We start from the raw sequence: 19,481 nt of genomic DNA on the forward strand, positions 1-19,481 counted from the left end.
TTTTAGTGGCTTTGGTAATCACTTTATGTTTCCACGGCCCGGCGCCCCTTCCAGCAGCCAGAGCGGTTGTCCCGCGCCCATGGCTCAAGTCCGTGCCGATTGTAGCAAAATAGGCGGCAAACAAACTACGGCCGTAGATAGAGAGAGAGAGATAGAGGCGGATCTGTTGGGCCTATTCTAGCCGCAGCCGCAGCCGCCTGTTCCGGCATGGATCATCCGCTCTTCCGCGATCCGAACTTCCGCGATCCGTCTGCCGCAGTATCGCATCGCATCGCTCGCATCTCAGCAGCGCCAGCTGACGAATGTGCTGCTGTGCCGCATCCTGACGCTGCCCTATTTGGTAATGATGTCGTATACGACTTCCGGGGTGGATCCCGGGCTCGGGGCTCACCAGGATGCCCAGCTCAGAGCTCTCCTGCAAGGTTTTGCTAGGCTCATGTACGTGCTTGTCTATCCAACAACAGCTCTCCTCGATAGCACTAGTCTTACTGATGAATAGCAGCGGAGCTTCGGATGAAACTCCCTAATCGCGGATGGCGGATCGAAGGATGCTAGAATCCGAAGACCAACACCCGCATCTGCCCCATGCTCCCTGCTCTTATTGCTGTTATGCCCTGAGCTGCATGGATTAGACGTGCAGACGTTGGACCGTGGCAGGAGATGGTTCCTGCTGAACAATATTACGGAACTACTCGCATGGCGTGAAGCTTTCTCATTCCACTCCAGCCGCTAGTAATCATTGTTCCTGTTCCTGACCGCTCCCACGTGCGATACCTTTCATATAAGGCCCTTAGCTGCCCCGTGTTCCGTCAAACTCAGTGATAGAGGCATTACCAGCGAAACAAACTGAAGCAACAGCGTTATACTGTCTCGAAAAACTTCAGTTTGGTCGATCCCCCCCACAAAGTACTACCAACAGTAGTTGTCCATCATGTCTCCCCACGCTATTGATTCACAGACTCTGGGCCAGAACGACCACTGGAACCTATCCAAGTTTGCCGTCACAAAAAATGCCTTCCTCCCTGAGGAGAGCCAGCCCAACAGGTTGTCGGACCCCTACTACGAATCATGGGAGCTCGTTGCCCACAACCTAGCAGAGCTTATCGAGGCCGGCCGAGTTCATGATGCTATCAAAGAACTTCCCGTCCTGTCAACGGACTTGCTCAAGTCTGAAGCTGAGTGGCGGAGAGCCTATGTTATCCTGGCTTTTTTCACTCACGCATATGTCTGGGGAGGAGAAAAGGCTGAAGAAGTATGACTGCCATACCATCCATCTTTATCCTATAACCATAATGCATATTTGAAACTAACACTGATATCATTTCATAGATTCTCCCAGCTTCAGTCGCCGTTCCGTTTCTCAGAGTCTCTGCCCGCCTCGAACTCCCCCCTGTCTTGACCTATGCTGCCTGCAACTTGTGGAACTTTAGCTGCTCAGGAGACGACTTCTCCAAGCTGGAAGACCTCAGCACTCTCGTCACCTTTACTGGAACTGAATCCGAAGCTTGGTTCATGCTAGTCAGTGTTGCTATTGAGGCCACTGCCGCACCCATCATCCATACTATGCTTCGTGCTCTTGATGCCGTCAAGACCCGCGATTACGAGGTCATTATTAAGTCTCTGCAAGAGCTGAAAGTTGGCATTGATAACACTAGTGACCTCATGGAGAGAATGTATGAGCGCTGCGACCCCATGGAATTCTATTACAAAGTTAGACCCTTCCTTGCCGGCAGCATGAACATGGAGGATGCCGGTCTGCCAAATGGAGTCTTTTATTCCGAAGGAGATGGTAAAGGCGAGTGGCGCAAAATCAGGGGTGGAAGCAACGCACAGAGCTCGCTGATCCAGTTCTACGACGCTGTCCTCGGCATCGACCACAATGGCCACTCAACCTCTACAAAGAGCTTCCACGACGAGATCAGGGAGTACATGCCCGGTCCTCATGGAAGATTCCTGGTGCATGTAGCCCGTTCTGGCAGCCTCCGCGGATTGGCCCTCGAAACACCTGTCCGAGAAGAGCAGCACCGTCTCAGAGAGGCTTACACGGCTGCAGTGGATGCCCTCACCGAGTTCAGGGGCAAGCACGTCAAGCTCGTGACAAGATACATCATCATTCCCTCCAAGAAGCCCTGGGCTGGAACCACGCGCAGAAATCTGGCCAGCTCTTCATCGAGAAAAGGAGGAGAGGGACTGATGGGCACTGGAGGCACCGAGCTTATCCCGTTCCTGCGGCAGGCAAAGGTCGAGACCGAAGTTAACAAGATTGAAAGGCCCGAAGATTCTGAGAAATGATGATGTTTTCATGATCTTTTCCGATTCCAAAAAGATGAAAGACGGTCTCAACATATATGAATAGGCGTTTTGGATGGTTTTGGTTTTTTTTCTGTGCGAACAGACGGACAGCGAGTGTTTATTGGCCTTTAACAGGTACATTATTCTACAGATACAGGCGTATCAGATATCAATATAGTAGAGAACATGTAGATATTAGAAGCGGCACATGTGTGCCTTATGAGAAAATATGCATCAATTGCTATGAAAAAGCTCTCGTAGATACCTACTGTCAGGAATTTCAACAAACTTTACAAGCAACTTCCCTGTTCGTCGTCCAAACATTCAGCCAGTTCGGTATATGGATTCGAATTAGCTCAACTAACGGAACGAATTTTATTAGCCTGTGAGTCAGTGAGCCAAAGCCCCTCGGTGGCGCCGCCGCCGCAAAAGACTCGGCAGTCACTCGCTATATACTAGTAATCTGTGCTACAGAACAATATAGGCAATTATGCTGACCTACAAGATCTAGTTCCCGTCTGCAAGGCCGTCTCGTGATCGACTACTTGGGTAAAAAATGCTGCTATATTCTGCACGATATGCATGTCACGCGTCCTATGACTGGATGGATGCCGTTATGCAGTCCAGAGTGGGCGCTCTAGGCTGGAGATGCTGTGCCCCGCCCAGTTACAGGCGACCTTGGGCCCCTAAGCACTGTAGCTGCTGCTGCAAAACAGAGCCAGCAGGGCCCAATTAGCGGCTCGCTATCGCCTAGCGGAAAAAGAGCGGTGACGACGTTTTTTGTGTTCGTCGTACAAGAATCTTTGGGCTGTCAATGCTGGCCTGAAAGCAGTTTAGTGAGTCATTGGAGTTCTAGCTGGGGGCGAATCAGATCGCAGACCCCACCATGAGAACTAGAAAAAAAAAAAAGGTTTGGGAATGCTGGCAAGAGGTACCTGGTACCCTGTACTACTAGTATTATTTCACTCGCGGGGGCCTTCAAGATTTTTTTTTTCGTCTCCTCTCTTTTGCTGCATCATCCGCAATCAACCTTTCAAGCCAGACAACGAAGTCGCCCTATAGCCCAGAATTCCCACTCAGAGTCCCCCCAGTCAGAAACTTCGTCGAGCCACAATGCCTTCGGCCGTCGCTGAGCTGTAAACGCCCACTGCGGGCCGTGCCCATCACGGCTCGCAGTCCAGCAGTTCAACGAGTCTAATCAACAACATCTTCGACGTCAAGTTTTTCAACAGGTTTTTCCCGCTATTGAGTCCGCATGCTCTTCCGAACAAACCTGTCTCTGAACCCGCCAAATTCTGCTAGTTGCCCGCTTTGATAGGGCCTTCAACGTCTCAATTGCTGGAAAAAGTTTTCAGTTACTCGAATCTTTGACAGCCATTGCCTTTACGCTCCCCCCCTCAACCCTCAACCCCCTTCCTACGACCAACAATTTATATTGCAGTCGGCATCCAATTCGACACCCCAACATATCGACTGGAAAAAAAACAAAACAGCCTCCGAAACGAATTGAACAATCATTAGATCACACTTACGACGTATCTATTCATCTGCCCATCCCTCCTTTCAGCAAAAAAAGCTCTCTAGAGTTAGCCCCCTTGTATAAAGGACAATTTCCAGGCCCACAAGTTCATCTGAATACAACTCTTTACATAATGTCTCGCAACATCCGTCAAAAGTATCCCGCAGCTGCGGCTAAAACCCAAAAGCGTCGCCGCCTTTCGGAGTCTTCCTCCTCCCTTGATCTCTCCGACGATGAAGGCTACTCAGCCGTGGAAGATATTAGCGACTCTGAGGACAACGATGAGGAGGATGTAATAGCGGTCGAGGAGGAAACAATACTCTTTGAGGGTTTACCTATCCCCCCTCACGCTCCTCGACCGCTCTTGGATGACGAAGACGAAGAAGAAGGAGAAGCAGAAGCAGAAGACGAAGGAGAGGATGCTGATGAAGAAGAGGAAGAGGAAGAGGAAGATGACGACGACGATGGAGACGAACACTTGGACGAAGATGCTGACAATGCAAGCTGGGCTGGCATACTGTCAGACGTTGAAGATGGCCAAGCATCCGACTTCTATCACGACTCGAATCCTTTTATCTCAGACCCCATTATAGAACGACATGTCCGCTTCGATATACCGGATAGCGACTCAGACTCTACTGAAACAGAAGATGACCACGCCGATCTTTTCCCCGACATCTTTGTCTCACAAAACTCTCTCGACCCTGCGTTCCGCAAAGAGATTGAACATGATACTGATGAATCGTCCGGTTCCAACTCCTTTTGGGATTATCATGGCCACTACGAAGAAGAAGGGGGAGACGACTCGGAGTCAGAAGCTGAAGAAATAGTCCGACAACTTTCGGATGACGAAACCGTAGCTGCCGTGCCGACTCCTGACGCCGCCATTGTACCGGAACATTTTAGCCCTACCTTTGAAGAATCCCTAGAGCTTGATGGCTACGAATGTGAGTCCTACTACTTGAAGCGGGACACGGGTGCCCTTTACTACCTTTTACTAATACCAATGATTCAGCTGATGGTGACACCACTGATGAGGAAGACATTCCTGAGCCTGTCATCCGGAAGAAGGCTCGACGTCCATCTAGTGCATTGAGCGACGAAGCTTCAGACTCAGAGGCGGATTCGCCTGTTAAATCAGAACGCGGCCAGCCTCGTGTGGGCCGCTTCAACCTGGACCGGTCTGATAAGAAACCCATTGCTGTCCTCAATCCCTTGACTCGAAAGATGATGATTTTTACTCCTCATCGACGGAGACATCTTGACTTGTCACCGGAGCAGTTCAACTTTCCCTGGGCGATAGAGGACCAGACCACTCCGCTGCTCAGCAACTCGGCCAACATGATGCTCAGTGCCATGTTCTCTTCCAATACGTTTGGAGACTTTGTCAATGCTCAGACAATGGGCCCTGCGGAAGCATTCTTCCCCTTCCCCACCGAGACCAACGAAGATGATAGCTCAACATCTCCCAGCACGGATGGCGAGGACGACGATGAAGAGAAGCTTGACATCAACGACTTTATCACGTTTGGTGAAGCTGCCGATGACGAATCATCTGGCGATGAAGGTGATAATGACAAATGGGGTGCGTCACCCAAGCGTCCAGCCACAGCTTCTGGTGACATGGGAGCGCTGTCACATCTTAATTCGAACACTGTTGGCGCCTTCCGCCGCAACCAGATTAATCAGCAGCTGATCCTGAGCAGCCAAGCGACTCAGGACTCGCTGGCTTTCAGCGGTCCATATAACTACACTGCTCTTCGAGGTCTTAAATCTGACCGTTTCGATACTGCGACCGTGCCTTTGACCCCCGCTCGACGGCACAAGAAGCAAATCAATGAATCGACCCGGGGCTCTCTGGAGTCAACTTCGACAAAGCGTAAAGCTGCAGGCGAAGCTGCCGAAAGTAACCATAAAAGGCACCGGAGCATTTCTGACGTGACTTCTCTACGGATATAATGCGTATAGAAAGCTGCGCGTGAAGCTACTAAATACGAGCGAGGACGGTGCATAAACGTGCCCCTGGCCTCGCCATCTGATACATTCTTTCTGGCGTCTCATTCCCTTTTTTTTTCTCTGTCCATTTTTGAACAATTCGACGAGGACTCGATATTTCGTCCCAGCGTTTACGAAAGTTGACGGCTTCTCCATCGGGTAGACGGCGTAGGCAGGAAACGGTCTTGGAAACAAGCTATGTCGTTATCGGGATACTAAACATGGTTATAGGAGAATCTCTGGGAACACAAGCATTAGAGGCTCATATTCACACCAAAAGTTTTTCTTTTCTTTGTGGTGCCCAAAGACAATGCAGGCGTGCTTTGGTCTTTGGGTATAAAAGCTTCCCTTTTGCGATTACCGCGATACTAATGACTTAATGCCCATCGATGTGTGGAAACAGCGGAGTACATAGTCTCATTCGGAGCTATGGCTCTTGTTACTTTTGCGTGTACAATGAACATGGTCTGAGAATTTCTCATGACTTTTTTTCATTCGTTTTCTGTGTTACTGCTACTATTTGTTTTCTTTTAGTATGTACGAATTGAACTAAGGACATTTGAAAGTTAAACTTTTTCCTATTCCTCTTGCTATGTTTGTGTGCATCTCGCTTATAGTCCCCTTGCACAGTGACATTGTTAGGCGACGAACTCACAGGGATGTGAAGCCCAAAAGAAGAAAAGCAAAGAAGAACTAGCAAGGGTTCTTGGTTACCTATTGAAATAGGATTAGATCTCACTCAGTCGGTGAATTTTATAAGTGATAAAACAATTAACAAAAAGCGAGTAGATAAAGAAGAAAAAAATAAACATAAGTCTAGTCCGATCTAGCCAGGACTCGAACCTGGAACCTTTGCCACCGGAAAGCAACGCGCTGCCATTGCGCCACTAGACCAATAGTTGTGAAAGAAGAAAATTATTTGAGCATATATGCATCGGCAAAATTGTGTATTCTCAAGTGATGCTTGATTGAGAGAACTTGATTGAGTTTTTCAACTTGTTGTTTATTACGCACAAGGTGATTACATGTACCTTGTTTCATGCACTCATTCCCCAACATCAAGTGCGTCTATGTGTTCTACATAAAAATTCTATTGAACTCTCGCTAGATTCATGCTAGTCCCGGATCTGAAACCATGGGAAGGATGACAGTAGCTTTCAAGCGGGTGGCAGTAAAGGATTCATTTGACTGACTCACCGGACACCTTGTGACTCTTTTTGGGGTCTGCCGTGATTCATAATGGAAATAAGCTGATATCGTCGGGTAGCATTATGCTGCCGGCGCGGGATATAGCGCCCGTTTCTGAGTGTTCTTGGGTGGATTTTGGACACGTCAAACCAGATACCTTCACTTAATGGCGTTTGAAGTAGCAGTAACATGGTTGAGTTTGTGGGTGTTTTGACCTGAGAAGAGGAAGCTAATGTGGAATATGGGCCACGGGCCTTATCGTCGCAAGGTGTTCCTGTGTGCTTGGTGTAAGTCGAAGTGGATATAGGATGCCGCATAAAAGCTACCGTGTATACGGCTATGCAGCCAACATCCGAGTCTGGGCTTACGGCTGGCGGAGAACGGCAGACTAGATGCATGTTTTTGAAGAGCTTATCCACAGAGTACATGTACATGCAATAGGAAGTAACCTGGATGGGGTTAGGACAGATAGGTATGCAGCCAAGACAGAGTGAGCTGTGCATGTTGGATATTGCCACAGGACGGTTCACCGCGTGATGTTGGGCCGCTATAATAAGATGGAGTGATGATAACAGTCTTTTGCGAAAAACGTGTCTATCCGGCAAGTCATGAATCTCAATGCTTCTATTTCGTATAGGCAACAGTATAACAAGTCATTGTAAACGATGAATGTCTTTTTCACACAAGAATAAGAGTTTGAGAGACTGCACTAGGCATGCATGATGCATGATGCTCTCCCCCTGCAGATAACGGCACGGTGTTATCAGATGTCGATTTAGGTGCGGCAGAGATTCTCACCGTCATTATCAACATGCATTTTCCATCTGTCCAATCCGGTTGTTATTCGAATCGACGTGCTTACATTGCGAGCTTTCATTCGCTCTTGCTATTTGGCGTGCTTGTTGATGTGTATGCAGGCGCGGTTACCGGGTAGGAGATGGTTGCGAATCAATGAGAAATCTGGCTTGGCATTGGTGGATGTGTATAGAAGAGGAAAATGCCTACCCCGAATCCATCCATTTTATTGTCAATGATCGGTAAGTATAATGTACTAGATACTTTTGATACTTGGAGCTTATTAGAGATGGCGTTGATAAACAGCTGATGTTGAAATTAGAGCGAGACATATTCTCTTGGGTTGATCACTCCCTGTGTTATTAAGCTCTGCTATTGACGCATTCTTTTACAGATCCTACCGCCAAATCATCATTCCCATGACTTGTATGTAATTTTGTTGGATTCTAGTTGAATGGAGTGGAAGGCAAGAACATGCTATAGTAGACCTGGCTTTACTCCTGTTGGCATATGTTTTGCAAGGACAATAGATGCGGGAGGGAGTGGAAGTTGATTATTGTCCCTACGCGTGACTGAAATTGAAACTCTGTTTCAGGATTTCCATAAGAAATGTGTGACATAGGCGATGTTGTAAATGCATGGAAGGATAGGCAGTAAAAGCATTCCGTGGGACTTGGCTGTCAGTGAAAGTAATCATAGTTAATAGGATTCTATTCTTCAAGCGAGAGCCGTTAGTTTCTATTGATACTATGCGAAAAAGTTCCAAATAAAGTGCTGCGCATGTTGTTTTCTTCATCGTCTTAATGGCCAGGAATATTGCAAACGCTGTAACTTATGCAGCGAAGGGCATCCCTTTCAGTTTCAGGAGTATCAGCATTTAACAATAAGACATACGTTTTCTTGCTGACAGAGAGAAAGGAGATCATTGTTCATATGTTTCATCAACATATTGGCTATTCATATGGCTGGGAGCACGCCGTGGACATCTGCCCCCTCCTGATGCAAAGTGACCTCATTGTAGATGCTCTTGGAGGCATTCGCTCCTCATGTCTAATGGATCTATCCTATTTGGCATTGCGTATAATAGATGATATCCTTGCTAACGAGCGGTTACGATGTATTTGTCGAATCATATCACGTTGGCGAAGCAAGACGGGCTGCAGCCACGGCCCGGGAAGTGAAAAACGTTTCAATGTCGTCCATCTACTGAGCAAAGTTTCTGCCAATGGAGATTATGCAAAGAGTGATTGCGAAAGTCAGGCGGATTATCCGGTTAATGAACCTGAGTGTCTGGATTCAACCCATACATAGGAGTGCAATAGCTGGCGACTTGGCAGAAGTTACCAAACCCATCGTGAAGCCCCTCAGGGTGATTGAACGCTGCTAAATATGTGTCGATCTGGATCCCGCCTCGAGGCATTAGTGGCAGATATTCTTCGGAAAGCTGGAGGACACTCTTCGAAATTTAAGGAAACCGAAGGGAACTGGTATCTCGAAAAAGGGGAACAGCAACGGGAGGCTGGAAGAGACAGAGTACGAACATCTGGCAATGCTGCATATGTCAACATATCACTTGCTTACATATACTGAAGTCAGCTATTCCAATTGTTATGAGCATAAAGGATAAACTATCTATGCCAATCTTGGTAAGTATCTAGATGAGCGAGATCATATTGGAATCTCCATAAGCGGCGTATCAAAGGAACAACTCTTGGACAGTCTCAGTAGGGTCTCGTTGCTCATGGATCGAGAAATGGGCAAACCGATGCAATTATTTTCACGAGTGTGAAAGTGTAGACATTGAATCATAAGAAGGAGGCTTGGTTTAGTGCAGGGCTCTGAGATTAAACAAATGCAATATACTAGGATGTTTGGTCAGATAAACACCTTCTGATTGATACAATTGCGAATTCATGTGAGCCACTTTATAACATCTGAGATAGATTCGTCAATATTGTGTCTTCTAGGTGTTGTGGGGATTTTAAGATGACGAGTTCACGTCGAGTTGGATGAGCATGCGAGATATTCGTATATGCCATTAGAGGATTGCTGCGAAGAATGAAGTTATGAAGCGCGCTTTCGCTATATGATACCTCGAAAACGCTGTTCTTGTATAATCAAAAGTATCAGCCTGACTGTGCAAAAATACTTTCAGACGCCACGAACGTGGAGTTTATTGGAGCAGTAATGGAGCATATGGAGAGACTCTGGGGTAATCTCCAGAAAGCCATCGACTAACTTGCTGGCATAATCTTGAATATGGGAGCCACTGTCATGACAACTGTCCAATTTTAATACCCTTCTTAACTATACTGATATTATAACACGCGGCAGCCTAAGCTGCTGGTTCATGCTAGAAGTGCAGATAGAGAGCCAGGCACACGGAGATAGATGTTGCTACAATTATACATGTAAGCCACAACCATGAAGAAATGTAGGTATATATTTATATAGAGTGCACAGCTATATCCACATAATTACTTGTACAATGATTCGATTAGCTAACGGGCTTAGATCAAAGATGATGCTAGTACGATACAGTACTGGCGTTGTATTACACTGACTGTAAATGGCCTACTTGTTGCTTGTAATGACTCTGGCAAGACAGAAATGGGCTATAATATTACCTGTTAGTACGTAATACTGCTATTTGGTTGGCCCAAGATCGAATACGAAGCCAGTCCGGATTACTGCCGTGATCTGCAGATCTCTAAGCTGGGGCGCGCGGCCTTTTCTGGTTTCAGCAGCGTCAGACTTTCAAAGGGGGTGCCACATACGACAAAGATGTATCCGACTGCCGTATCTCCTAGCCAAGAAAAGGACTATTGCTCGTTTTCATCAGACGTGAGACGCAATGGAAGAGAGAGAGAGAGAGACGAGATGTGAAAATGGCATAACTAAAGTCGTGAGGGATGAATGAGGAATGCGAAACCTTCTATTGTTAGGGCCAGCGCCGCAACATGGTTGCTGGTACCAGCTTTCATCAGGGCCACGCGCAGTAGACTGAGTACAGAGTACCGCTGATGCGTGGCGTGTGTATTACGAGGTCCAAGCCGTGACAAACGTGGGGAAGAAGCACGAGACACAAAACAGAATCGCCTGCGCCATTCCACGGACTCTCCGCACGCAATTTTTTATCCTTTCAATCCTCCCTCAGCACAGCACCTGTCCTTGTTCTTTTGACCTTCTCTTCCGCCTCTCCTCCTGCTCTATGCGCAGCCCCTGAAAGACGACGCCGATAGCAGCAGCAGTAAATAAATCAGTCAATCGCCTTGATTTCTGCCAGCGGATCTCCAAACCGTGTCACAAGCCGCTCGGAGCTTTTCCGTTGGCGCATCGCAGGCCCGCTGTCGTCATCGCTTCTGCTCCAGATCCACTCGGCAGGGGCTCCCTTCGCTGCGACAAACGCCGTCATCGACGTCGCTGCAATAAATAGCATCAGCATCTTGAGTCCGCCATCATGACCTGGGAGCTCAACCGACGACGCTTTGTCCGAGCCGTCAACAGCAAGTTCATCTATGGACGTTTGGTACGTGCGCCGCTACACGCAGCGAGACATTTTTCGAGTTTTGCACCGCCGAGTCGTTCATTCATTCCCTTGAGCTAGCGATTCATGTTCGCGGCCTCGCTCTCTCTACCCCATTCACACTACAACGCCATTGCCAGAAACCCGTTGTCTCTTTTTGCATAGATTCGCTCGCTGACTGATTGATTGCACTACTCAACAGCCTCTGCTCCACACAATCATCTTCCTTATCGAAATGGCATTCGTTGCCCGGCTGACGGCGCGTTTCAATGCGTACTATGAACAACGACCTCGTACGTCCCCACGAGCGATCGCGCCATACAAGAATATACCCAATTCTACCCCTCGACTTCTGCTATACATGATTGCTAACTCGATAATCTGCATCCGCAGTCATGACCATGATGGTCACCAATGCCATCCTTGGTGGCATCGCCGATACCGTCGCGCAAACCATCACATCTGTGCGCGAGCGTGCTCTCCGAAAGCCAGGCGGCATCACCAAGGACGATGACATTGCGATTGAGATACATGAACTAGATGAAAAGAATCCGTTCACAGACCGCGAGCTCATTCCCGACTCCAAGAAACTGCCTCCGCCGTTCGACTTTGAGCGACTTACAAGATTCATGGCCTATGGTTTCTGCATGGCTCCAGTTCAATTCAAATGGTTCAAGTTTCTCTCATCAGTCTTTCCCATCAACAAGGGAAGTGCATTTGGGCCTGCCATGAAGCGAGTTGCCTTTGACCAGCTCATCTTCGCGCCATTCGGTGTCGGCGTCTTCTTCACGGCCATGACTCTGGCTGAGGGAGGGGGTCGCCGCGGAGTCGCTCACAAGCTACGAGACATGTATGTCCCTACGCTCAAGGCCAACTACGCTATTTGGCCCGCAGTACAGGTTATCAACTTCCGCTTGATGCCCGTGCAGTTTCAGCTCGTGAGTATCTATGTTTAGACTGTAATCTTTGTCCTTGTAGCTAACATTGGCCATTAGCCATTCGTCTCGACAGTTGGTATCGCCTGGACTGCCTATCTCTCCCTGAGTAATGCGTCCGATTAAACCCCAGGACAGACGAGTCTCCACATCGACCAAGGCTTCAATATGTCGGGAGTGCCACAGAGCGCTTAGTGGGGGGGGGGGGGGTATTGTGAGGAGGAAGTATGACAGCTAAACCAATAGCCTCATCTAAACCCATTAAACAAGATCTGATAAAAGTGGCAAGCATAGCAGAGCTGCCATTGAAAGAGTACGATATACGTTATTATCAAGATGAAATTTCCTGCTTTTTGCGACAGAGTTTGCAAACAAAGTAGTGGCGTTTGGAGTTTTGGCTACAAGACTCGTTCATTGGATGTCTTCAAGCTGCTATGGCATTTTTGAATCAACGGAGCAACGTGCCTCTGGATTTTATCGCTCATCGTTTTGTGTAACGGAATAGGATTATAACAACTAGAGTGAAAAATAAATAAAACCAGAGGCGAAAAACAGCATTTACCAACCATACGAACCATGGCAGGTTATCTGAGCACCATGCGGATACGGCACAATTGCACGACCCTGGATAATAGCTAGTCTAAGATGAGGGTTCAAATCCATGAAGTTGTGATATGACCTGATTAAAGTCCGACTCTACGTGATGTATCGCCATTCATCATTACAGATACAGGTGATGATGGCAAAGACAGATTAAGCGTGATTTATGCCGTCGAATGGGCCTCACGTCACTCTGGCGTGGTCCGGATGCAGCCGCTTAATGGCTCTTGGTCCAATTGACTGGCCGCTGAGATACAGAGGGTGCCCCCACCACAGCTCCCTGTATTAATCAATCGATTAGCTGTAATCTATTGAATTGATTGCCCGTGCTTCAGCACGGACCCCACCTCGCTGAGCCCCTCCATCCTTCTTGGCCGTCGCAGCTCAAAGTTCTGCGTGCTTTTTCCTTAAAAACACAGAGCTCGTCTCTTCATCCACAACGTCTTCCTTTGCAGCGCGAGCCTTGTTCCGCTTCACACGCCAATATCCAGCCAAAATGTCTCTCTCCAACAAGCTGTCCATCACCGACGTCGACGTCAAGGGCAAGAGGGTCCTGATTCGGGTGAGTCCGGATTGCCCCGCCATTGCAGTGATGAAAAATGGAGGGGACGATGTTGGGAGCTTTAAGCATCGACGTCAAAGCTCTGCTAGAGGAGCGCCGTCGAAAAGGCCAATTTCTCGCTGGCTTTGGGCGACATGGGGATATTGATGGCAGATATCCGAAGTTTTGCTTGCTCGTACTTGGCTGACTGAATGTGTTGTGTTTATCCAGGTCGACTTCAACGTGCCCCTCGATGAGAACAAGAACATCACCAACCCCCAGCGCATTGTCGGTGCCATCCCCACCATCAAGCACGCCCTCGACAATGGCGCCAAGGCTGTCATCCTGATGTCCCACCTCGGACGCCCCAATGGCGCTGTCAACGCCAAGTACTCCCTCAAGCCTGTTGTTCCTAAGCTCGAGGAGCTCCTGGGCAAGTCTGTCACCTTTGCCCCCGACTGCGTCGGCCCCGAGGTTGAGGCCATTGTCAACAAGGCCGACAACGGCGCCGTTATCCTGCTGGAGAACCTCCGGTTCCACATTGAGGAGGAGGGCAGCTCCAAGGACAAGGAGGGCAACAAGACCAAGGCCGACAAGGCCAAGGTTGAAGAGTTCCGCAAGGGCCTGACTGCTCTGGGCGACGTCTACGTCAGTAAGTGCAATGCTCTCTTCTCGTCTGGAAAGCTGTTTTGTTTTCATAGGTGGCTAATTTGTGTTGCCAACTAGACGATGCTTTCGGCACTGCTCACCGTGCTCATTCTTCCATGGTTGGCGTTGAGCTGCCCCAGAAGGCCGCCGGTTTCCTCATGAAGAAGGAGCTCGACTACTTCGCCAAGGCTCTCGAGTCCCCTCAGCGACCTTTCCTTGCCATTCTGGGCGGTGCCAAGGTCTCTGACAAGATCCAGCTCATCGACAACCTGCTTGACAAGGTTAACACCCTCATCATCTGCGGTGGCATGGCTTTCACCTTCAAGAAGGTCCTCGACAACCTCGCCATTGGCGACTCTCTCTTCGACAAGGCCGGCGCCGAGACCGTTCCTAAGCTGGTCGAGAAGGCCAAGGCCAAGAACGTCAAGATTGTCCTGCCTACCGACTTCATCACCGCCGACAAGTTTGACAAGGACGCCAACACTGGCCTCGCCACTGACAAGGATGGTATCCCTGATGGATGGATGGGCCTTGACTGTGGTGATGAGTCCATCAAGCTGTACAAGCAGGCTATTGACGAGGCCAAGACCATTCTGTGGAACGGCCCTGCCGGTGTCTTTGAGTTTGAGAAGTTCGCTGGCGGCACCAAGGCCACTCTTGACGCCGTTGTCGAGGGCTGCAAGAACGGCAAGATTGTCATCATTGGTGGTGGTGACACTGCCACCGTTGCTGCCAAGTATGGTGTCGAGGATAAGCTGAGCCACGTCTCCACTGGTGGCGGTGCCAGCTTGGAGCTGTTGGAGGGCAAGGAGCTCCCTGGTGTTACTGCTCTGTCCAGTAAGTAACTGCATACCCTACTTATGGGTCGAACGATCGAGAGAAATAAATTGATGACGGGGGGATATGGCATAAAAAGGTCGGCTCGGGGCACCCCATCTATAACGGAAAAAAAGTATATAAACATATACTAAGGGGGGGGTCTCTAGAACAACCAAATCCCTATGCTAGCTTCACATAGCACAGGGGGCACGCTAAATAGGAAAATATTTAATAAAAAACATTACTTTAGCGCCTTGCTATTTTATATAAGGAATTAAGTACTTTTATTAATAAAATTACTTTAATTTCAGGTTGTTTTCCTAAGGGATAAATTGAAAATAATTCTTTGATTTATATTCGTAATCGAGGAAGTGCTGCTTGCCCCTCCGGGTTTGGCCGTCCTCCCAATCGCAAGACCCCTGCACTGCGCCTCCAGTACATAAATATTCCAACCTCCGCCGAGGCCTTCGACATGTACTCTTGACTTCGACCTTCTCCCTTTTTCTTCTCCTCCTCCACCTATCCTACTACATTATCCGCTCATCATGTTGCAACCCGTCGCAAGCCGTGATTTCGTTCCAAGCTCGTCATACACGCATGATGCGGCCGTTTGTCTCAACTCTCGATTAACCGTCGCCGTCTCCTCGTCTCTGCCACACCTCCGTTGACCGAGTTCATGTGACTGCTTTGACCACCGTTTTCTCTACGAAAACTAGAGCTACTACTCCGATACACACAACTCCGCCGGACCTATCACACCTCGAGCGATTCACCAATCTTCCAAGTTGTTCGTCTCCCATCCACGTCAAAATAAACCAAGCGTTATTTTGGTCACCTTCGTTGATCGCGCAAAGCAGTAGCCGCAGTAACAAGCCTTCTGCCCCAACTGGTGCAACGGCCGCCGCCCAGAATCTTAGGACTCGCTCAAATTGTCATAGAAACTGCCGCAGTCGGCTGATTGTGTCTGTGCTCGGCGCGACGCTGATGTAGTTGAACCAACATGGCCCCATGAGGGGAGCCTAAACTGCGGCGAGCCAACCTGAGCTGGATTATCTCTCTCTTGCCACACGACCATCCGGATGAGGCGTGATTCGCATCAGCAAAAGACCCTCCGAATCGACTGCTCTCCGTCGCCTAGGCGCAGTTGTGCTCTTGTTGCCTGGCTTCTCCGCGACGCTCGCCCAATGTAAGTTCCGCAGCCGAATCAGGCCAATGCCACGACAGCGCCCGCCGGAACTTGTCTGCCGTTGCACCCAATCCGACCGTGCATTGACTGGTGGCACTAAGACTCTTCATGTCAAGCCACTTTCACCACATTAAATAAGAATTATCACTATTATACACACCCAGATAACTACCCTCAATAAGAGATAGTCAAAATAGCATTATCCAGCGTAAATCCAGTATCTGGACCCTTATAAAGGAGCAAGAAGACGTATATAAGGTGGCGCAATGCACCTATCCATAGTTATAGAATCAATGCAATATCACGATACCTATGTGCTTTTTAGAACTTCTGACAATTCACTCAACAGTTTTGCTTTTTCCCGGACTCCCGGCTAAGAACCGTGAAGGCCGCCGGTTCGCTCGCGCATTAGCTGTCGCCGGGTCTTGTCCTTTTCTGCAATCAACCGCCGTTAGCAAATAGCCATATGATTGTGTTACAGTCCCAGGAACTATAGCTTACCTCTGTCATAAACCAAGAACTCGTGGAGGCCAGCACCTGCTGGTACCATAGGCAGGACAGGCACCTTCTTATCGGTAACAACCTCGAGAAGAGCTGGGCCGTCTGTGTTGATGAGCCACTCGAGGCTAGCCCGAACGTCCTCTGGCTTGGAGACCTTCCTCGCCTGCACACCCATTGCGTCGGCTAACTTGATAAAGTCCGGATTCCGCTGGTGGGTGTGTGCATAGCGGTCCTCGTAGAACAGGTTCTGCCATTGGGTAACCATGCCTTGCTCCTCGTTATTCAGGATAATAACCTTAACGGGAATGTTGAATTGAGCCGCGGTGGAGAGCTCTGTTAGGGTCATGTTAAAGGACGCATCGCCGTCAACGTCAATCACCAGGGCGTCTGGTCTCGCTACTGCAATTCCAATCGCACTTGGCAGCCCAAAGCCCATCGTGCCTGCATCCCAGGGTCAGAATTAGGGTCGTTACAAACTTCAATGACTAAGTAACATGACAAGATTTAGGTTTGGGGTTAGGAAAGGCCGGAGAGAAACGGCCAAGGTGCTGCAAAATTATCACATACCTAGTCCACCGCTCGTGACAAACGATCGAGGCTCTCTCCACGTGAAGTGCTGTGCTACCCACATTTGCTACTTCAAGTCAGTTGGTGTTCGTAATAGTGCTGGCTGCTCATGAGAAACTCACATGCTGGCCCACTCCAGTTGAGATGATTGTTTTCTTATCAATTTTAGAGGTGAGATCGCTCAGCTCCTCAATTAGGGACTGGGGTTTAATGAGACCGTTGCCTCCAGGAGAGTCAGCGCGCTCATAGTTGGATAGAGGCCACTTGGCCTTCCATTCGGATATCTTGTTAAACCATTCGCTTCGTTGCTCCATGCTTGTAGGTGTGAGCATAGGCATAAGCATCTTGAGGTTAGTGGCAACATCGCCCTCGATAGCCTCAGTTGCTTGAATGACCTTGTTAATATTCTTAGGTAATATATCAAAATGAATAATGCCGCCTCGCTTCTCAGCTGCTGCAGCTTTCGCATTAGGAGCAAATTTTGAAGTATTCAGGACAACACGGTCATCAAAGCGAGCACCAAGAGCAATAATAAGGTCGGCCTCCTGCATAGACATATTGGCATATGCCATGCCATGCATACCCAACATGTGTAATGACTTCTCGTCACGCTCATCAAACGCACCAAGGCCCTGGAGAGTTGTTGTAACAGGAATAGAACACTTATTAGCTAGCTCGCGAAGAAGCTCAGGTCCACCATTAGACTGGATAATGCCTTGGCCAGCGTAAATGATAGGCTGCTTAGCTACTTTAATAAGCTCAGCAGCACGACTAAGGGAGGTATTAAGCTGCTTCTCCATTAGTCGTTTGGCAGCCTGAGAAGCGATGCTTGGAATAGAGGGTAGGCGAGTTTGTGTTGGTATAGCTTTTCGAAGAATTCCGGCTGTAATATCCTTAGGGAGGTCAACGAGAACAGGGCCAGGACGACCACTGGTAGCAATCTCAAAAGCCTCGTTAATTCGACGCGGGAGCTCAGCAATGCTTGTAACCATGCAATTCCACTTGCACGCACTCCTGCTAATGCCCACAGTATCGCACTCTTGAAACGCGTCTAGTCCGATCGCACTTGTTACGACCTGTCCAGTGAAGACTACTAGGGGAGTGCCATCTGAGAGAGCATCTTGCATGGGTGTGATGACATTGGTCGCTCCCGGACCCGATGTGACGAGTACAACGCCAGGTTTTCCGGAGGCACGTGCGTACCCTATGATATGTTAATATGACCCCTTGTTCAACCAAGCAAGTCTTACCTTGTGCCATGTGGCCGGCGCCCTGTTCGTGTCGAGGCAAGATAAAGTCGAAGTGTTCCGAGTTGTAGATGGCGTCAAAGACGGGGAGGATGGCGCCTCCGGGGTAGCCGACTAGGACTGTTTAGCACGTGGGTTCTCATTTGGCCCTGCCGGCGAAGACAAGTTGGCTTGGAGAAGGGAGACAAACAAATATGCTTCACATCGTGTCTGAGCATCATCTCATGAAAGATTTCACCGCCGGTCTTTCCGATAAATCTGAAAGTACATGAGCAAGGGCTTATCGTGGTTTGAGAGAGAATTCTTACGACTCATCCATCTCGGGTTTCGATCGGTTGATAAGAGGCTGAACATGATGACGAGATTCGGGTTCCAAGTTGAAGGCGGGGCTGGGCACAGGGTGAGTCTGACTGTAAAGCAGGTCAGCAACATGATTGAGATAAGATCAACAATGAAACATCGATTGACTTGGTGGAGCGAACGTTGGCGTACTCCTCGGCGTCTTTCGAGTCAGGAACACGGATAGTTGTTGGGCGTTGAAGCGTGACACCACGAACGAGGTTATGAGGGTGCAAAGAACCAAGGAAAACAGTCAAAAACTTACGGCGCGGCAGAAGTGGTAGCAGTGACCTTTGTTCTTTGCGTCGCGGGCAGCTTTGACTGCGCAAGAGTGGCTGTGGGCGGCGTCGTCCAGGCCCTCGCCTGGCCAAGGGCGCGGATAGCCTTTCTCGTAGGGCGATTTCGGAGCATCGCGGAGGAGTAGAAGGATTCGGAGGGGAGGAAAGTCGGGGTGGGATGGGAAAGTTCCCAATTGCGTGAGTGAGCACAAGCGCTCAGTGAGAGAAAGAGAATCCGAAGGTGCCAGTCTTTGATTCGGGATCGAGGATAATGAAAAAGAAAAGTTGTTGTTGGAGGAAGAGGCGCTGGCGCTGGCGTTACTAGGTTAGTGCAGCGTAGCGCAGTGCGAGGATGCGAGGGAGGTGGGAGAGGCTAGCCAAGGAAGGTTTGGCTCTAGATCGGAGCAAAAGCCGGACGAAAACCTGGGGCAAGACTCAAAATTTTTTTTAAAAAGAAATGAAAATAACAGTCACTGTAGAGTCGGGCGACATCGGAGTAAATGAT

The 19,481-nt window shown here is 48.9% G+C and overlaps 5 protein-coding genes across 5 annotated transcripts; 4 read left to right on the forward strand and 1 right to left on the reverse strand.

Moving 5' to 3' along the window:
- Positions 1-931: 931 nt before the first annotated feature.
- On the forward strand, positions 932-2,292 carry TGAM01_v207629 (hypothetical protein; the record flags this gene model as incomplete). Its single annotated transcript, XM_018805120.1, has 2 exons — positions 932-1,252; positions 1,330-2,292. 2 exons carry the CDS (start codon positions 932-934, stop codon positions 2,290-2,292), a joined length of 1,284 nt encoding a protein of 427 aa, XP_018661570.1.
- Positions 2,293-3,944: 1,652 nt separating this feature from the next.
- TGAM01_v207630 (hypothetical protein) lies at positions 3,945-5,770 on the forward strand (the record flags this gene model as incomplete). Its single annotated transcript, XM_018805121.1, has 2 exons — positions 3,945-4,758; positions 4,827-5,770. The coding sequence occupies 2 exons, from the start codon at positions 3,945-3,947 to the stop codon at positions 5,768-5,770; spliced, it is 1,758 nt and encodes a 585-aa protein (XP_018661571.1).
- A 5,479-nt stretch (positions 5,771-11,249) lies between these two features.
- On the forward strand, positions 11,250-12,376 carry TGAM01_v207631 (vacuolar membrane protein; the record flags this gene model as incomplete). Its single annotated transcript, XM_018805122.1, has 4 exons — positions 11,250-11,318; positions 11,518-11,608; positions 11,709-12,253; positions 12,311-12,376. 4 exons carry the CDS (start codon positions 11,250-11,252, stop codon positions 12,374-12,376), a joined length of 771 nt encoding a protein of 256 aa, XP_018661572.1.
- A 970-nt stretch (positions 12,377-13,346) lies between these two features.
- On the forward strand, positions 13,347-14,884 carry TGAM01_v207632 (phosphoglycerate kinase; the record flags this gene model as incomplete). Its single annotated transcript, XM_018805123.2, has 3 exons — positions 13,347-13,412; positions 13,623-14,043; positions 14,118-14,884. The coding sequence occupies 3 exons, from the start codon at positions 13,347-13,349 to the stop codon at positions 14,882-14,884; spliced, it is 1,254 nt and encodes a 417-aa protein (XP_018661573.1).
- Positions 14,885-16,417: 1,533 nt separating this feature from the next.
- TGAM01_v207633 (acetolactate synthase catalytic subunit) lies at positions 16,418-19,109 on the reverse strand (the record flags this gene model as incomplete). The annotated part of the gene is made up of 8 exons (XM_018805124.1): positions 16,418-16,479; positions 16,546-16,986; positions 17,113-17,179; positions 17,235-18,316; positions 18,363-18,473; positions 18,550-18,617; positions 18,668-18,769; positions 18,964-19,109. The coding sequence occupies 8 exons, from the start codon at positions 19,107-19,109 to the stop codon at positions 16,418-16,420; spliced, it is 2,079 nt and encodes a 692-aa protein (XP_018661574.1).
- Between the last annotated feature and the right edge of the window lie 372 nt (positions 19,110-19,481).

This window comes from Trichoderma gamsii (assembly GCF_001481775.2).
Source record: "Trichoderma gamsii strain T6085 chromosome Unknown Scaffold_29.2, whole genome shotgun sequence".
NCBI lineage: Eukaryota > Fungi > Ascomycota > Sordariomycetes > Hypocreales > Hypocreaceae > Trichoderma > Trichoderma gamsii.